The sequence below is a fragment of the Miniopterus natalensis genome, chromosome 19 (genome assembly GCF_054644295.1).
Source record: "Miniopterus natalensis isolate mMinNat1 chromosome 19, mMinNat1.hap1, whole genome shotgun sequence".
Lineage (NCBI taxonomy): Eukaryota > Metazoa > Chordata > Mammalia > Chiroptera > Miniopteridae > Miniopterus > Miniopterus natalensis.
In genome coordinates, this window is record NC_142099.1 from 30,035,327 (window position 1) to 30,051,222 (window position 15,896).

Genomic DNA, 15,896 nt, shown 5'->3' on the forward strand with positions numbered 1-15,896 from the left:
CTTGATTTTTCTATCCATAAAATGGTTATAATTCTATCTGTTCTGTCTTATTTAAAAGGAAGTTATAAAGCTCCAGAGAAATAGTGTGAAGGACAGTACTTTGATAAGCAATGGGAGCTCTACAACAATAGGAACAAGCACAAGGCATAAGCACGCTGCTGTATTTGAGGTGTAATTAGGGTGCCATGGGAGAGGTTAAGAGCTTGAATTTTGGAGTTCAACAAAGTTGGGTTCAAGTCTCACCCACCTCCCCCACCCACACACTTGATCCCTGTGTGACCTCAAGAAAAGCTCTTGACCCTTAAGCTTTCATTTCTTCCTGTGTAAAATGTGGATAAGAATTCCTACCTCATAGGGGCTGATATCAAGTTTAAATGAGACAATACACCTACCTTGTTTCACACAGTGCCTGGAACATATAAAAGAACAATAGATGGTGGTTATGCCCATCATTGTCACATTTGTAACTTTAATCCTTACTAGGCTTCCTGTATGGGTCTTGGTTTATTCATATGAATGCACCACAAAATATGCCACCACCACCCCACCTCCCAGGGATGGCCGCTGAGACAGAGAGATGGGGCCATGTGTTGGTAGTAACCGACCATCCAACGAGCTGTTCCTGAGCTCTTACCGCTCGTGCTCAGAACCCTGCCTCCCAGGCGGGAATATAGAAGAAATGGCACTTGTGTCTCTACCCCGAAGGAGCTTGCAGATGAGCTGAGAAGATAAAAATATATATGATAGCTTTTGAGGAACAAAAAGCACTGTGAGGTGACAAGAATTTGAGCTCTAATGGGAAAGGTGGAGCCATTCATTCTCTCAATAGGATTTATGTCCATTACCTGCACATACAAAACCAAACAGGTGTTACAGAGACTCTAAGGTCATGCAGACTTGGAAGACATAGGCGCTTCATCCCCTCATGCTATTGTTTTTCAGCATCCAAGCAAGAAATTGGCCTGGGCCACACAGCCCGGAGGGAGCCACCAACAATGACACTCTTCTTCCTTGCCTGCCTGCTGGCTGTCCTCCCAGGTGCGTCTGCCAGGCCCCAGCCCACTCCCTGCAAGATCCAGTTCCCTGGGGACACTGAGATCAGGCCCATCCCCAGGGATGCCCCTCTCAGAAGGTACACTCCCTAGAGGAGGCATCACACAGGTGATGCGGAAAACCCTCTTCTGAAAATGGGCTGGGATCAGGAACAGGAAAGGCAGTTCCTCATTCCAAGGCCAGGGTCTGCTCTTCACTGGGAATTATAACAAGACCTTGACCTTGAACCAAACATCTCTATGAGTTGCAATGGGGTTTGGGGAAAATGACTTGTCCTTTCTGGCTCTCAATATTTTTATATGGAAAAAATAATAATCTAGAAAGCATTTTTAGAAAAATCAGGAAATAATAGACAGACAGCACATGCAAAAGTATAGCACCCTACACAAGTGTTTTTTTAATAAACAAGGGATATCATTAAATAAGTTTTCATTTCATTGTCCTTTGAATGGTTGTCATTAATAAATTAGAATTCAAATTTAATAGTGATTAATCAATTCTTTTACCCAACAGCAGCAGTTGTCTAGTTGTAGTACACATAAATAATCCACAGAAGGCCCATGTGTTAGGTGGACATTTCATCTCCTCCAGGGGGGCTATCAGGATTCTTTCAGCAGGCTTTACCTCCCACAGCCTCAGAAAACTTCTGTTCTCTGTCCCCACAGTGGTCTCCATGAAGAGTCCCATTTTTGGTCCCCAGGAGATGAGCAGAATGGAAGGCAGCTCGGCGTCCATCACCTGCTACTACCCAGACGCCTCCGTCAACCGGCACTCTCGGAAGTACTGGTGCAAGCAGGGAGCCAAGGGCCGTTGCACAACCCTCATCTCGGATAGCTACGTCTCCAAGGGCTACGAGGGCAGAGCCAGTATCACCAACTACCCAGAGAATAACACGTTTGTGGTAAACATTGGCCATCTCACCCAGAGTGACTCTGGGAGCTACAAGTGTGGTTTGGGCACTATTAACGAAGGCCTGTCCTTTGATGTGAGCCTGGAGGTCCTCCCAGGTGAGGATCCTTGGGCTTCTGTGGGAAAGTGAGTGGGAATCATCTTGGGTGCAATGGGAGGGCTTGAGGAAGAATGTTCTGAGACGCAAGGGTATCCTAGCATGAGGTGGGGAAGGCTGCGGTTCCTCCTGCCTCTGGAGGCAAGGACCTTTCATAACAGACCATGAGAATGAGACAGATGGCACCTACTTGGGGGTGGTGGATAGACCTTTCTAGGTCTTCATAGCCTAGTACATTTTAGGGTTTTACTGAGGCCCTAGCTTAGAAGAGCATCGGGAGGACAACTTTTGTTGTGTATGGTGCACGTGGTACAGGAGGTCTATGAGCTGAGGGACATAGAAAAGGCAGGGAGAGATTTAGAGGGATCCTTAAATTTCTGCCACAAGTGCACCCTTTAGGTCAAGACCTCAGGTCACCAGAAGGCTTCTTTGAAAATACATTTTTTTTACCCGGGATCCATTAGTTCATCAACACTCTCAGCATAAAATATGTGGCCAGTTCTTGCCCAAAGACCAGGGCTCTGAAGAGATGGGCCTGTGAACAAGCCTGTTCTAATTGAGAAAAAGGGGGGGGGGGATTTTTGTGACAAAGTTTCAGTGACAAGGGCATTTTAGATAATCAAGGGAAATTAAAATAGAAAGGTCTTAAGGAGGAAATTTGGAGAAATTCTCAAAGATATGTTTTGCTCTTTGGGGATGTGCTTAGTATAATCTGTGGACCGAATAGAGTTCATTTAGGTGGTCATGGAGATTCATAAAATCAGAGTCATAAGAGCAAAGGAGAGCTTAGAGTTGACCCTCGATAGGACATCCAGAAGAGCACTGGAGAGAATGGGGGTGCAGCCTCTGGTCCAATACTGTAGATGGCAGAAATTCATTACTTCACAAAGAAGTACATTCCGTGTTTAGACTGTTGTAAGTTTTAGAAACTCTCTCATAAAACACTGAAAGCCACCCCCTTGTATTTACATTCATCTGTTCATTTCGACACATATTAATTTGGACACCTACTGTGTAGAGGCATCGTGTTAGGTCCTACATGGGAGTCAATCACGTGCAAAGCATCTTTGCCCCCGAGGGGCTTCCAGCCTGGGGGGAACACAATTAACTCTATACAACACTGGGTGTATGTGATAAGTAAAAAGAGATGTAAGTAAAAAAACGAACATAGGAGAGGGAGAGATTCAGGCTTCATGAATGGAACAGCAGTAAAGCTGGGCCTTGGGAGACATCCTGACAGTGTCCCTCTGGGGAGGACATTCCAGATGCTAGGCACACCCAGATCCTCACTGGGAACACTGAGTAACTGAGTAGTCCAATGTCCCAAGAAACTGAAATCACAACTTGCCTCCCGCCCCTCCTCCTGCAGGTCCTGGGCTCCTAAATGGCACTCAAGTTTATACAGGAAAACTGGGCAAAACAGTGACCATCAAATGCCCTTTCAAGCGTGAGAATGCAATGGAGGTAAAGTCTGTGTTCAGGGAGTTAGATGGCGCCGAACCTTACCTAGTCGCCGACACCACTGAGTATGTGGACAACGACTACAAGGACAGAGTTGAGATCTCTATTATGGGCACCAGCCAAGTAGAATTCATCTTCGTCATCAAGCAACTCCAGCTCAGTGATGCAGGGAAGTATGTCTGCCAGACTGGGCCTAAAAATAAAAATGACAGAAGCAATGTTTACCTGCACGTGCTGAAGCCGGAGCCTCAGCTGCTTTATGGAGACCTGAGGGGCTCAGTGATCTTCTCCTGTACCCTGGGCCCAGAGGAGGAAACTCTAACCAAATTTCTGTGCCGGATGAGCAAAGGGAAAGCCTGCGAAGTGGTCGTCAATACGCAGGGGAAGATGGCTGAGGCCTTTGAGGGAAGGATCCTGATTGCTCCTGAGGACAAAACCTTCTTCAAGGTGCACATTGCTGACCTGAGGAAAGAAGACGCAGGGAGCTACCTGTGTGGGGCCCACGCCACTGGTGGCCCTCAGGAAGGCTTGTCCATGCAGCCTTGGCAACTCTTCATCAATGAAGGTGAGACCTGAGAAGGGAAGAGAGAAGAGGTGAGGTGATCTGGCAGGTGACAGCCTAGCTCACTCCCTGTGAGTCTATTTAATAGTCATGAGCCGGTCAACAATATCCGCTCCCGGACAAGCCCGGAGCTAGATGCTATGTGGGCAGCGGTCCAGGACAGCTAGGAAACACAGCCCCTGCCTTGTGTTATCGCTTAATTCTTCTCTGTCATCATGGTGATGGCTGTCACTGGTCAATAGAAATGAGGAGAGTGAAGCTCCCGATTGAAGCAAGACTTGTAGATTGTCTGGGTTTCAGAGAGCCACAGTGAGGACGTAACATGGAATCCCAGGGCTTGCAGGGCCCTCTGTCCCTTCTCCCTGACCCTCAGCCGAATGGCACCTCATGCTTTACACTCAGATGGAAAAAGGAGTGCCTTGTCTTGCTCTCAAAGTTTTCCCAGGAAGGCATGGCCCTGCCTCTAAATTTTCCTTTCCAACAGCTCTTAGGGTTAACAGTTATTCAGGAAGATCTGGCTTACTTAGCTCTACTTCAGCGAGCCATCAATGTGGTGAAATACTTAAATCCCTGCTCCTTCCCACCCTGGAGCACTCTGCACAGAGTTACCTTCGTAAGAAGCAAGAAACCAGTACTTACAGTTCACTGTCACTACCCTCATACCTATTAAGGGGCTCGCATCGTTTCTCCATCCAGCTTGTGGTCCTTAACACCTTCCTCAGCAACTTCAGTCACCCAGGTTCTCACTGAACCTCAGTGTGAACTTCTTGGAGAAGGGCTGTACTTCTCTTTGAGAAGGCCCTCAGGGTCCTCGACAATTAAACTTATCTGTGCTACATAGTTTATATTTTAAATCCTGCTGTTCTAAATATAGTTTCTTGATTTGGAGAAAATCCATCAGTCTATTTTTGTGGGACAAGCCATTAAACAGACAAAAACTTATATAGAGGATTTCGTAAGGAGCCAAGAGAGGAGCAGATAGTGTCCCCTTCATTTCCTTCCAGTCCGCTCAGGCTAAGGTAGGCGAAGGGAACACAAAGTCCTGACTGGTGGTGAAGATTACGGGGCTCTGGTTGGGCGGCTCCAGCTACAGGCGCTGTGACATTAGGAGTCTTTCTGATTTTCTGGGAAGGAGGAGGGGATGAGTCTGACCCTTACGCCCACCCTGCCTGAAACCGGGGGGAAGAGCCTGCTCGGACCATGTTGCTGTTCTCCCATCCCATCTCTGCCCTTCTAGACACGAGGATCCCCCGAAGTCCCTCCGTGGTGAAAGGTGTGGTTGGAGGCTCTGTGGCCATGCTCTGCCCATACAACCCTAAGGACAGAAATAGCCAGAAGCACTGGTGTCGCTGGGATAAGGAGAACAGTGACTGCACCCTGCTGGTGAGCAGCGAGGGCCTGGATGAGAAGCAATACGAACCCTACGAGGGCAGGCTCACCCTGCACGAAGAGCCTGGCAACGGCTCCTACACAGTCATTCTCAACCAGCTCACCGCCCAGGACGCCGGCTTCTACTGGTGTCTGACCAGCGGTGACACTCGCTGGTGGTTCCCAGTGGAGCTCAAGATTGTTGAGGGTAAGCCCTGGCTGCGCAGCTGAGTTGAGGGGAGCATCAGCCCGTGCACCAAAAGGTGGCAGGTTCGATTCCTGGTCAGGGCGCATACTCAGGTGGCAGGTTTGACTCCTGGTTGGGGCATGTACAGGAGGCAACCGATCGATGTTTCTCTCTCTCCCCCTTCCTCTCTCTCTAAAAAAATCAATAGAAAAGCATCCTTGGGGGAGGATTGAAAAAAAAAAAAGAGCTGAACTGGGGCAAGAGGGAAGGGAGGCAGCCCAGGACTGCTCCAGTCAGCTGCAGCATCAACCCCCAACCACTCTTCCTTCCACTTCCCCTACCTCCCTCCCCTGGAGGGACAGACCTCGGGAGAGAGCCCACCTGTGGAGGGGTCACGCTTTCATACCCGCAGCAGGCACCCTTCCCGGCACCCGGCCTTCGCTCTTCAGACAGCCACACACAGCACGTCCTACCTGAAGTGGAGCACAGCTCTTTGTATTGAGTTCAGAAAAGAGCAAAGAAAGCAAACTGAAGCGAGCATGCAAGGTTCCATGTTCTGTGATAGACTGATTGGTGGCGGTCACTCATCATAATTATTATATAGACGCACAATTACATTTCTTATGCATCCAGTATAATGTTATTATTTACAATGCTGTCCAAAGAGGAAATGGGCTGTGGACCAAGGTCCCCACAACAGTCATTTCCCTGCAACACTGTAGTCCCCAGTGCCAACTTCTGTGCCTATTTTCTCCCTCCTTCCCTGCTCCAGGAGAGCCAAACCTCGAGGCACCCAAGGAGGCCACTGCTTGGCTGGGAGAGACTCTCAATCTGCCTTGCCGCTCGCCCTGCAAATTCTACTCCTACGAGAAATACTGGTGCAAGTGGAGCAACGAAGGTTGCAAGGCACTGCCCAGCCAACAGGAGGGCTCCAGGCAGGCCTCCGTGAACTGCGACCCGAACAACCAGCTCACCTCCCTGATCCTGAACCCAGTCACCAAGGACGATGAGGGGTGGTACTGGTGCGGGGTGAAGAATGGCCCCCGATTTGGAGACACCACCGCTGTCCACGTGGCGGTCAAGGAGAGGGCAAAGGGTGAGTCTCCAAAGCCAAGGCCTGCTCCCCCCTGGATCCCAGAGAAAGGTTCCTGCCTTTTTGGAGTCAGGTGTGTCTCTAAGAGTCTGGGGCCTGGAGATTTAGCCCCCACATAGTCTCAGCCCTCCAAAAAGGGCATCACAAATAAACACACAAGTTGAGAAAAAAAATAGCTGGCTTGCCATTTAACCTCAGCTTCAAGATAAATCCTGTAGTTGTCCCTTTAGGCCATTTGAGAACCTTTCTATATGTAGAGATCTTCCTTTTTAGAGAAATTTCCAAGTCACTGTCACGTGCAATACACTCTGCCAAAGCTGGCTTTCAAAAGATAGCCGGGTACCTTCTCTTACAAGGTCTGATAAAGAAAGTTAAGCCTGGCCAGGGGTGGCTCAGCAGTTGAGCGTTGGCGATAGGGGTTCAATTCCTGGTCAGGGCACATGCCCGGGTTGGGGGCTCGATCCCCAGTAGGGGGCATGCAAGAGGCAGCCGATCAATGACTCTCTCATCACTGATGTTTCTATCTCTCTCTCTCCCTCTCCTTTCCTCTCTCTGAAATTAATAAAGATATTTTTTTTTAAAAATTTAAGGCAACTTCTTTTAGTAAGTTTGCATTTCCCACCTCTTTTAAAATGTCATCTGAAATATTCTATCCTTAATCAGGATATTTTTAGTCCCTCTAGAAATGCAGCTGTGTCTGGGTCCTGCTGGTCTACCTCACTGAGGGGTCCAGGGCCAAGCTACCACGAGGGGGCAGCACTATCCCACCCAGCCCTGCAGTCAGGAGGCTTTGGTTGGGCAGGATTTTAAAATGTGAAAAATCTCCCTGTTCCTAAATGATGGGTCAGTCAGTCCTTATGCACAGTTGGATCTATGATATGGAGCCTTGTAGATGAAAATAAAGAATAAATTTGGTGTTAATGGGACAGAGATCAGATCATCTGTGACAAATAAGAGAAGACTGTTACTCCTCTATTTCTAGTGTCATCCTGGATCCTACCTTAACAGCTTTGAAACCTCACTCTCACCCTGTGAGTTGTAATAAAGTCCCACTCCTCAGACTCCTTAACCTCAAGGAGTGAAAAAGATAGAGTAAGAGCCATAATTCAGCCCCACTCTGCTCCCTCCAGCGTCCCAAGATGTCAACCAACTGAATGCGGCTCCTGGCAAGCAAAAGATAGAGGCACGTGCCAAGAACACTGAGGACATCATTCAGGGTCCCAGGCTTTTTGCAGAAGATGTAGCAGGGAAGGATGATGGAGACCTGGGAGACAGGAGCAAAGCACTTGTAGATCCTGGCAGGTAAGGAAAGATTTGGGGCTCCCCCTTCAGAGAACATCCCAAAGGACTAGGACCTGAGGCTGGGCTACTGGGTCTGGGCAGGAGAGCCTGTCAGCTTCCGGATGGTGGGGGCAGCCCTCACCGCCTCTGCTAGTGCTCAGGGGAGGCCACCAGTGTTCTCGGGCCTTCTCCCGTGGCCGGGGCAGTGTTTACCGTCCAGGCCTGGGATGCAGAGAAGGCTCAGCACTTGCCTTTGCCCTGTCTGGGAGGGTTTCTTAGAAAAAAATGGAGCTAGAGGGTTCTATCAAGAGGACAGACTGGATTAACCTGGGAGGAAGACCTAGCTAGAGCCAGCACATCGCGGGACACCCAGGTTCCTCTTCAGTGGCTAACCCCCCCTTCCTTCCAGCTCTGCAGGACAAGGAGGGAGCTCCACAGTGCTGGTCTCCACCCTTGTGCCCCTGGCCCTGGTGCTGGCACTGGGGGCCTTGGCGGTGGCAGTTGTTAGAGCCCGACACAGGAGGAACGTTGGTGAGCCCCAGGATGCTCCGTGCTCCCCACCTCCAACCCCTTGGCGGGGGGCTGCCGTGGTTCCTGCTCTTTCTATAAGCTCAAGAAAGGGTCCTGGGAAAGCAGGGTGGGGGAAGATAAACCTGCCGGTACCCAAAACTTATATTAAGTGCTGCTGTTCAAATACTGTCTCTGGAAAGCCATCCTCGATTGCTCAGGTGTAAAGTGAGAGGCGGGGCTGCCAAAAAGAGGAAAGCAGGATGCTGGGGAGCCCGCACCTCCAGCCTGGCTTGAGGACTAATTGGATTGGACTTTGGGTGTCCCCATTTCCTACCTCGTGGCTCAAGACGGGGATCATAATACCACCTCAGAGGCTGATGAGAAGACAAGACAAGGTGCTGGGCATTGAAAGGTCACAGAGTGACAAATAGGTCAAGGATTATTGAGTCTTGATTATTTATGAAAAGAGACTGGGGAGGAGACTCAGAGCACTGCCAGTCTGCTTTGGGTCCTAGTCAGAGATGAGCAACCAGAGACCCTCCCCCCTAGCTGTCCCGCGGGGCTGCCTCTGAGAGAAGCAGCATGTCCTGCTCTCACATGTCCCCAGCCCCGTCCCTACACCAACTCCTCTTTCTCCTGGACAGACCGGGTTTCCATTGGAAGCTACAGGACAGACTTTAGCATGTCGGACTTGGAGAGCTCCAGGGATTTCGGAGCCAATGACAACATGGGAGCCTCTTCGGTTGTTCAGGAGACATCTCTTGGAGGAAAAGATGGTATGTCCCTCACTCGAGAGGATGCCTGAGCCCCTGGAGAGCAAGAATTAGAGCTGACTCTGCGCTAGGTGGGAATAGGAGGCTAGTGAGGGCTAATTCACCTCCTTCTCTTCACACAGAGCTCTCGGCCACCACTGAGGACATCAAGGACACTGATGAGCCCAAGAAGGCCAAGAGGGTAAGGGTGAGGAGGGAGAAGGAGACCTCCCTTGGGTGACAAGGAAATGCGGCATGGGGGCTGTAGTCAGACATGGGGGAAAGCTACCTAGCTTGGGCTGATGTCAGAGCAGGGAAGGGGAGGTGAGCGGTGTTCAGGAGAAATGCTGAAGCTGAGATGTATTTTACTGGTTGTGGCGTTGATGCGGTGGGGCAGAGGCTGGAGGTGGGCTATGATTATAGGCTGCAAACTCGCAGGAGGGAGGGAGGCTGGGGAGGAGGGAGGCAAGCTCGGGAAACATCCTGCCACAGGTGGGAAGGTCAAGTGTCAAAGGCTGGTGATTAGGCGGGTGCTCCTCCTGGGCTGTGGGGCCCATGGACTTCATGTCACCCACCCTCCCTTGAGAGTTTGCTCACGACCAGCCTTTTGCCTGGGTCTGGAAAACATTCACTGGTGGTGGGCAATTTGATAGTCACTAGATGCCCCTCCCCACTTGAAATCCTATCGGAGGCCTCCTGCCTCTGGGTCCTGTTTTACTGTCGTTCCCTTGTGCCTCCCTAATCTCAAGGTGATAGCATCTATCATATCTATGCTCCCTTGCAGAAATAGTCCCCAGCATTTGGAACAATTGGGGGAATGAGTTGGTTCTGGACAGAGTCTTCCCCTCGAGCCTTGTGTTGTGTTTGGGCTGGTGGAGAAAGAGAAACCTGAACCACTGAGCCACTGTGGCTGATGTCAAGCTAGGTCCCTTGCCATCTTGAACTGTGTGGGCAGAGCTTCCGGGGACAGGCCCAGGCAACAGAGGGTTCCACTCCACGTGTCGGAAGGAGGTAGTGAGACAAAGGGAGGTATTTTTAGAAGCTGCAACTTTCCGTTTCTCAAGATTAGCCCGCGTTGGTAGCATGGGGGCTGGAACAAGAACAGCGCGTCCCCACAGGCCTGGGTTGCTGGGGCCACAATTATGAATTCAGGCTGTTCAGAGGGTCCCCTTTTTCTGACCCCCACCCACTGAGTGAATGCCCCAAACACTGACTCCTCTCCCGTTGCCCCCTCAGTCCTCCAAGGAGGAAGCTGACATGGCCCACACCGCCTTCCTGCTCCAGGCCAACCAGATGGTGACCAGCGTCCAGGACGGCCCCAGCGAAGCCTAGGCAGAGCGGCTGCCTCCTCCTTCCACCCTTGACAATCACCTTCCGAATCATGCTGATGCTTAGGGCCCTCAGCCCCGGGGCTCCACCGCCTGCACTCCCCCCCACCTAGGCTTTTCCTACTGTCCCCAGAGAGCGTGCGAGTCCCTCCTCAGTGGCACGCAAGTCTGGCCTCATTCCCTTTGAGGGTGAGGGGGCCCGAAGGGTTCCCACCTGAGGGAACTTATTTCTAATGAGACAACTAAGATGTGGATGGAGAATGGAATTTTAGAGAGGCCTCGTCACAAAAACAGAGAACTCAGGATGGGTGAGAGTTAATTTTAGAAAGGAGGGCCATTCAGGGCGTCTCTGCTCCCGTATTATGGGATGTCCAGGGGACTCTCCTCTTCACTCCATCCCTCCATCTCTCACCCCCTCCCTGCCATCCATCCTTTCTTCTTCTCTCCTTCATTGAAAATATGTATATGAGCCCTGGCCGGGGAGCGCAGTTGGTTAGAGCGTCATCCTGATTTCACCAAGGTTGTGAGTTCGTTCCCCGGTCAGGGCACATACAGGAAGCAACCGATGATGCATAAATAAGTGGAACAACAAGTCGATGTTTTTCTCTCTCTCAAGTCAATAAAGTAATAAAAACTAAAAAAAGAAAATACATATCTGAATCCTCATCAGAACCCAGGCGCTCTGCTAGGCGCATGAATAGAGAGGCCGCACACCCAGCCTGCAGCCTTTCTGTAGACATCACTGAGACCTTGGTAGCCACAGGTCCTCTCAGTGTATTGTACTCGCTGTGACTTGAAATCCTCATCAGGTGTACTCACCTCTCTGCCCATATTGGGAGAAATCATAAAATGTCTGGAGTCCTAAGGCCTTAGGGGTCATGAAACATGGGCATACATACAACAAATCTTAAATACATATTCTTAATATTTTACAGGTGAGAAAAATTGGGTCCTGAGAGGTGAAGAGGTTTGCTCATGGGCACCAAGTGAGATACACTAGTGTCAAAATTCGATTTGGCATCTAATTTTCTTGGCCAGGGATTTCTCTACAGGAGACCCTGTTCTCCTGGTGAAAGAGTTTTAGAACAAGGAGGAAGATTGAAAGGAGGGGAGGGGAAGGTGGAGGGAGACAAAACTGTGAATGGAGGCTGGTCTTTCACAGGCCTCACCTCAGGGAAGACACCGTTTCCCTTTCTGTCGCTCACATGGACCTAAGAGGATAAGAGAATGGCCAAACTCTCATAACCCCTATATTTGAAGAGTTCTGAATGGAAGGGAAGAAAAGAGGGTATTTGATGGTGCAAAGGAAGGGCTGATCTCCAAAGAGCTAAGGTTGAGGGTCTTTTTCCTTTGAGCTCTGTACCTCAATCAGCAGGCACTTGCTAACAAATCAAAAATGTGACTTAATTAATAATTAAAGACCATGATTGCCACCAAAGAGACTCAGACTGCATTTGTGCCCCATACTCTGTTTCCCAGAAAACCCTTTCAGAGACGTTTGCTTGGGTCCCACTTTCAAGCACTCCATGACAAGTATCTAAACCACAGTTTCCTCCATCTCCAATACTGGGCTGAAGTAGGACACAGAACTCCCTCCAAGTGGGACCAAGGTTATCTTCAAAGAATAATCTTCAAGGCCCCAAAGCTCTGTTATAGAACATAATTAAGACTATTTATAATGGAATAAACTGGAAGCAGGTATAACCAGTGCTCCTCTTAGGCATTAAAAAGAAAATCTTGGCAAAATGTCCATATAATACTTGACCTTGAATCTATGGGGTATCCTACAAGATCAAGAGGCTATTCATCAAAACTCAAGTTACCAAATGAATAAACTCCCTCCATAGGAATATCACCTAGAAGCTAGTTAAAGGGTAGCTTGGGTTTTAGAACAGTTGATCGAAAGTCTCTTGGGGGACAGTGATTGGATAAAAGACCTCATTGTCTACTCAGGCCATTCCTAAGTTCTGGCACTGAAACTTGTCATATCCTATGAGCCCCCACCCCACTCCAGTCTCTTCCTCAGGGCCTCTGTGTGTGGAGAGTTCTGTCTGGAAGAGAGTTCTTCCTAGCCTTCTATACTGCCTGAGGTGGGGCAAAACCTTTGTTTCTGCCCTGGCCTTGAACATAATGCTTCTGATGCCCCGTGCTTCCTAAGCTTGCCCTTGACAGGACTCAGACATCAGGCCTCCTCAGTCTTCCCTCCAGCCCCATCAACAGCAGTGCCCAGTCTGAAGCCTTGGGTGCCCCCTTGGTAAGGAGAGGTGGCTGTCAGGAATATTTCTCTGTTCTCTACAATGGGGACACATATCTATCTTCTCCTGAAGGAGAGCACATCATTCCAGGAGCACCAAAACTACGAGGTGTGTCAAAACCTATCACCGTTTTCCCCCTGGAAAGCTGCTCTGACTCATCAAAGGGTCATGCCTGGGGCAGAGGATTGAGGTGCAGCATCTGTACTAATGCCAATAACCTGCAAGCCAATCATGAACCAGTGCAGCCCATCTCAGTCCCTAGAACCAAAAGCCAAGGTATGTCACTAAAGCTGCAGACAATTTATGCTATTCTTGACTGACACTGTCAATAGGTGATAGTAAGTATAACAACGTACTCCCCAATCTTCTTATGCAGTATGTTGGACAGAGAAACCCTTCTAGGAAAAAGGAAGCTGCTCTATAGCCAACATGGAATACTAATAAATTAAAAAATCACCAACTGGGGGAGTATATTAGGCTCCTAGGGCTGCTGTAACAAAGTCCCACAAACTGGGTGTCTTAAAACAACAGTCATTTATTCTCTCACTGTTCTGGAGGCTAGAAGTCTGAAACCAGGTTGTCGATAGGGCTGGCTCTTTCTGGAAGTTCTAAGGGAGCATCTGTTCATGTTTTTCTCCTAGTTTTTGGTGGTTGCCAACAATCCTTGGCATTCCTTGGCTTGTAGATGCATCACTCCAATCTCTGCCTCCATCACCACATGGCATTCTCCCTGTGTGTCTCTCTGTGTCTTCACATGACCTTCTTATAAGGACCCCAGTCATAGCATTTAAGGCCCACCCTCATCTAGTTTGCAAGGTTTCTGTTTCTAAATAAGGTGATATTCTGCCCAGCCAGTGTGGCTCAGTAGCTGAGCGTCAACCTATGAACCAAAAGGTCACAGGTTCAATTCCTGGTCAGGGCACTTGCCCAGGTTTCAGACCCGATCCCCAGTAGGGGCTGTGCAGGAAGCAGCAGATTGATGTCTCTCTCTCATCGATATTTCTATCTCTTTATCCCTCTCCCTTCTTCTCTAAAAATCAATTTTAAAAAACATATTTAAATAAGGGGCTGTGCAGGAAGCAGCAGATTGATGTCTCTCTCTCATCGATGTTTCTATCTCTCTATCCCTCTCCCTTCTTCTCTAAAAATCAATTTTAAAAAACATATTTAAATAGATGGACATGAATATTGGAGGGACACTTTTCAGCCTAGTACAAGGGAGTAACAAATCAACTGTAGGGTTGATGATGAACCAACTAGCAATGGTCAGTGTCCAGCAACCATCTAGAGATCTACTTAAATATTCTGATGACAAGGCAATCTTCCTCAAGTTCTTGAATTATCTCAATTTTTTTTTTCATTTAAAATATTCATTATGTAATAATGACTATGCATTACTAAGGTCCAATAGTGGCTGGGAACCTGTTTATAGTAATAGTTGATTTTGGTTTGTAAAGGAAATACATATATATTTGTCCAAGACTTTCCCAAAACCCAGGACAGAACATCTCTTAAGAATAATGGACAGTAGAGGGATGTTGATTGTTGTGACATGGTCTGTGAAGCTGGTCTCCAAGGCAAAGAAACAAAGTAGAGTCCCCCCACCCTCCCATCCCCAAATTCTTTTGAAATAATGAGCTCTACTAGGGAGTCTGTACAATGAAAATAATGAAAGATCATCTCAGAAAAACTACATATCTAAGTAGACAGAGGGCACACCCAAAGAAGATGTAAGACTGAGAGCAATGGTCCCCAGCTTGCCAGAGAGGTGAAGCAGGAAGGGAAGGAAGATGGTCGAGCTGTAAGATATTAGAACTAGAGGCCTACCCTAAGGTTGATGAAGAAACGGGTGACCAATCCAACCTCACTAGAGCCAAAAGTCTATTTAAATGTTTGAAGGTGAATATTCTAAAATCCAAGTTTTTGCTGATAAATCACATTAAAATTCATCCACAATTCCCACATATTTGGGTTCTAATCTTAAAGTGCCAGCAGGAATATGAGAAATCTTACTTACTGAAATTCTACCATTTCTTGTAGCAGAGAGTCCCAAGGAAACCTGCTGTAAAGATCAACAATTCCAAAGCTCTGTTCCTCTGGAGCAGCTCCCTCTGGGAATGCCAGGTTTACAATCCAAGTTCTTGGAAAGAGGGGACTGTAGGATGCTGAGCCAGGCACCCCTACCTGGGTGGGCTCCCTCGAGAGTCCAGTGGGCAACAGTATTCTCATGGACCCTCTATGGGGAGGGCAGTGTTGGGTCATGGAAAGGGCCACTTGAGGATCTCAGCCTTCAGTCTGGAAAGGCCAGGAGATGGCCCTTGGAAGCCTGGCCACATGGGAGATCAAAGTAGGGTGATGCAGTAAGCAAGCAGAACCAATAAGGACAATCTCCACCTAAGGACCATGGCTAATCTCCAATGCTCTCAGACATTATTCCAGGCACCGTGCTAAGGCCTTTGCAATGCTGGCCTCATGTAATCCTCACAGCAACCTTATGAGGAATACTCTTCTTCTTTTCTTTTTTTTTAAATTTTTACCCAAGGATATTTTTTCCATTGCTTTTCAGAGAGAGTGGAAGAGAGAGAGAGAAAGAGAGAGAACCATTGATATGAGAGAGACACATCTATTGGTTGCCTCCCACACGCTCCCTAACGGGGCTGTGGGGAATCAAACCTGCAACCGAGGTATGTGCCCTTGGCCAGTATCAAACCTGGCACCCTTCAGTCCGCAGGCCAACACTCTAACCACTGAGAAAACCGGCTAGGGCAGGAATATTCTTCTTAGCCCATCTGTGATACAGGGAGGATAATGAAGCCTAAGTTACTATAGAGATTAAATTTACCTTGAGGACTTAGAACACTTCCCAGCGTATTTGGTATGGTTTATTGCCTCCCCCTATCTGCCATCGGGCTCTGAATTTTTCCATTGGGTTCATCCCTTCTGATTAAACATTGTTCTTAGAGGATGTCTGGCCATCAGGCCCCCTTCCATCAGTGTCCTTCAGCTTATCAGACCTCCTGCAGGGGGTAGGGGCACCAGA

At 48.7% G+C, this 15,896-nt stretch overlaps 1 protein-coding gene across 1 annotated transcript; it reads left to right on the plus strand.

Moving 5' to 3' along the window:
* Positions 1–995: 995 nt before the first annotated feature.
* On the plus strand, positions 996–10,605 carry PIGR (polymeric immunoglobulin receptor). The gene is made up of 10 exons (XM_016215978.2): positions 996–1,038; positions 1,719–2,060; positions 3,429–4,085; positions 5,320–5,658; positions 6,410–6,733; positions 7,861–8,032; positions 8,421–8,542; positions 9,166–9,297; positions 9,417–9,475; positions 10,510–10,605. Exons 1-10 carry the CDS (start codon positions 996–998, stop codon positions 10,603–10,605), a joined length of 2,286 nt encoding a protein of 761 aa, XP_016071464.2.
* The last annotated feature ends 5,291 nt before the right edge of the window (positions 10,606–15,896 follow it).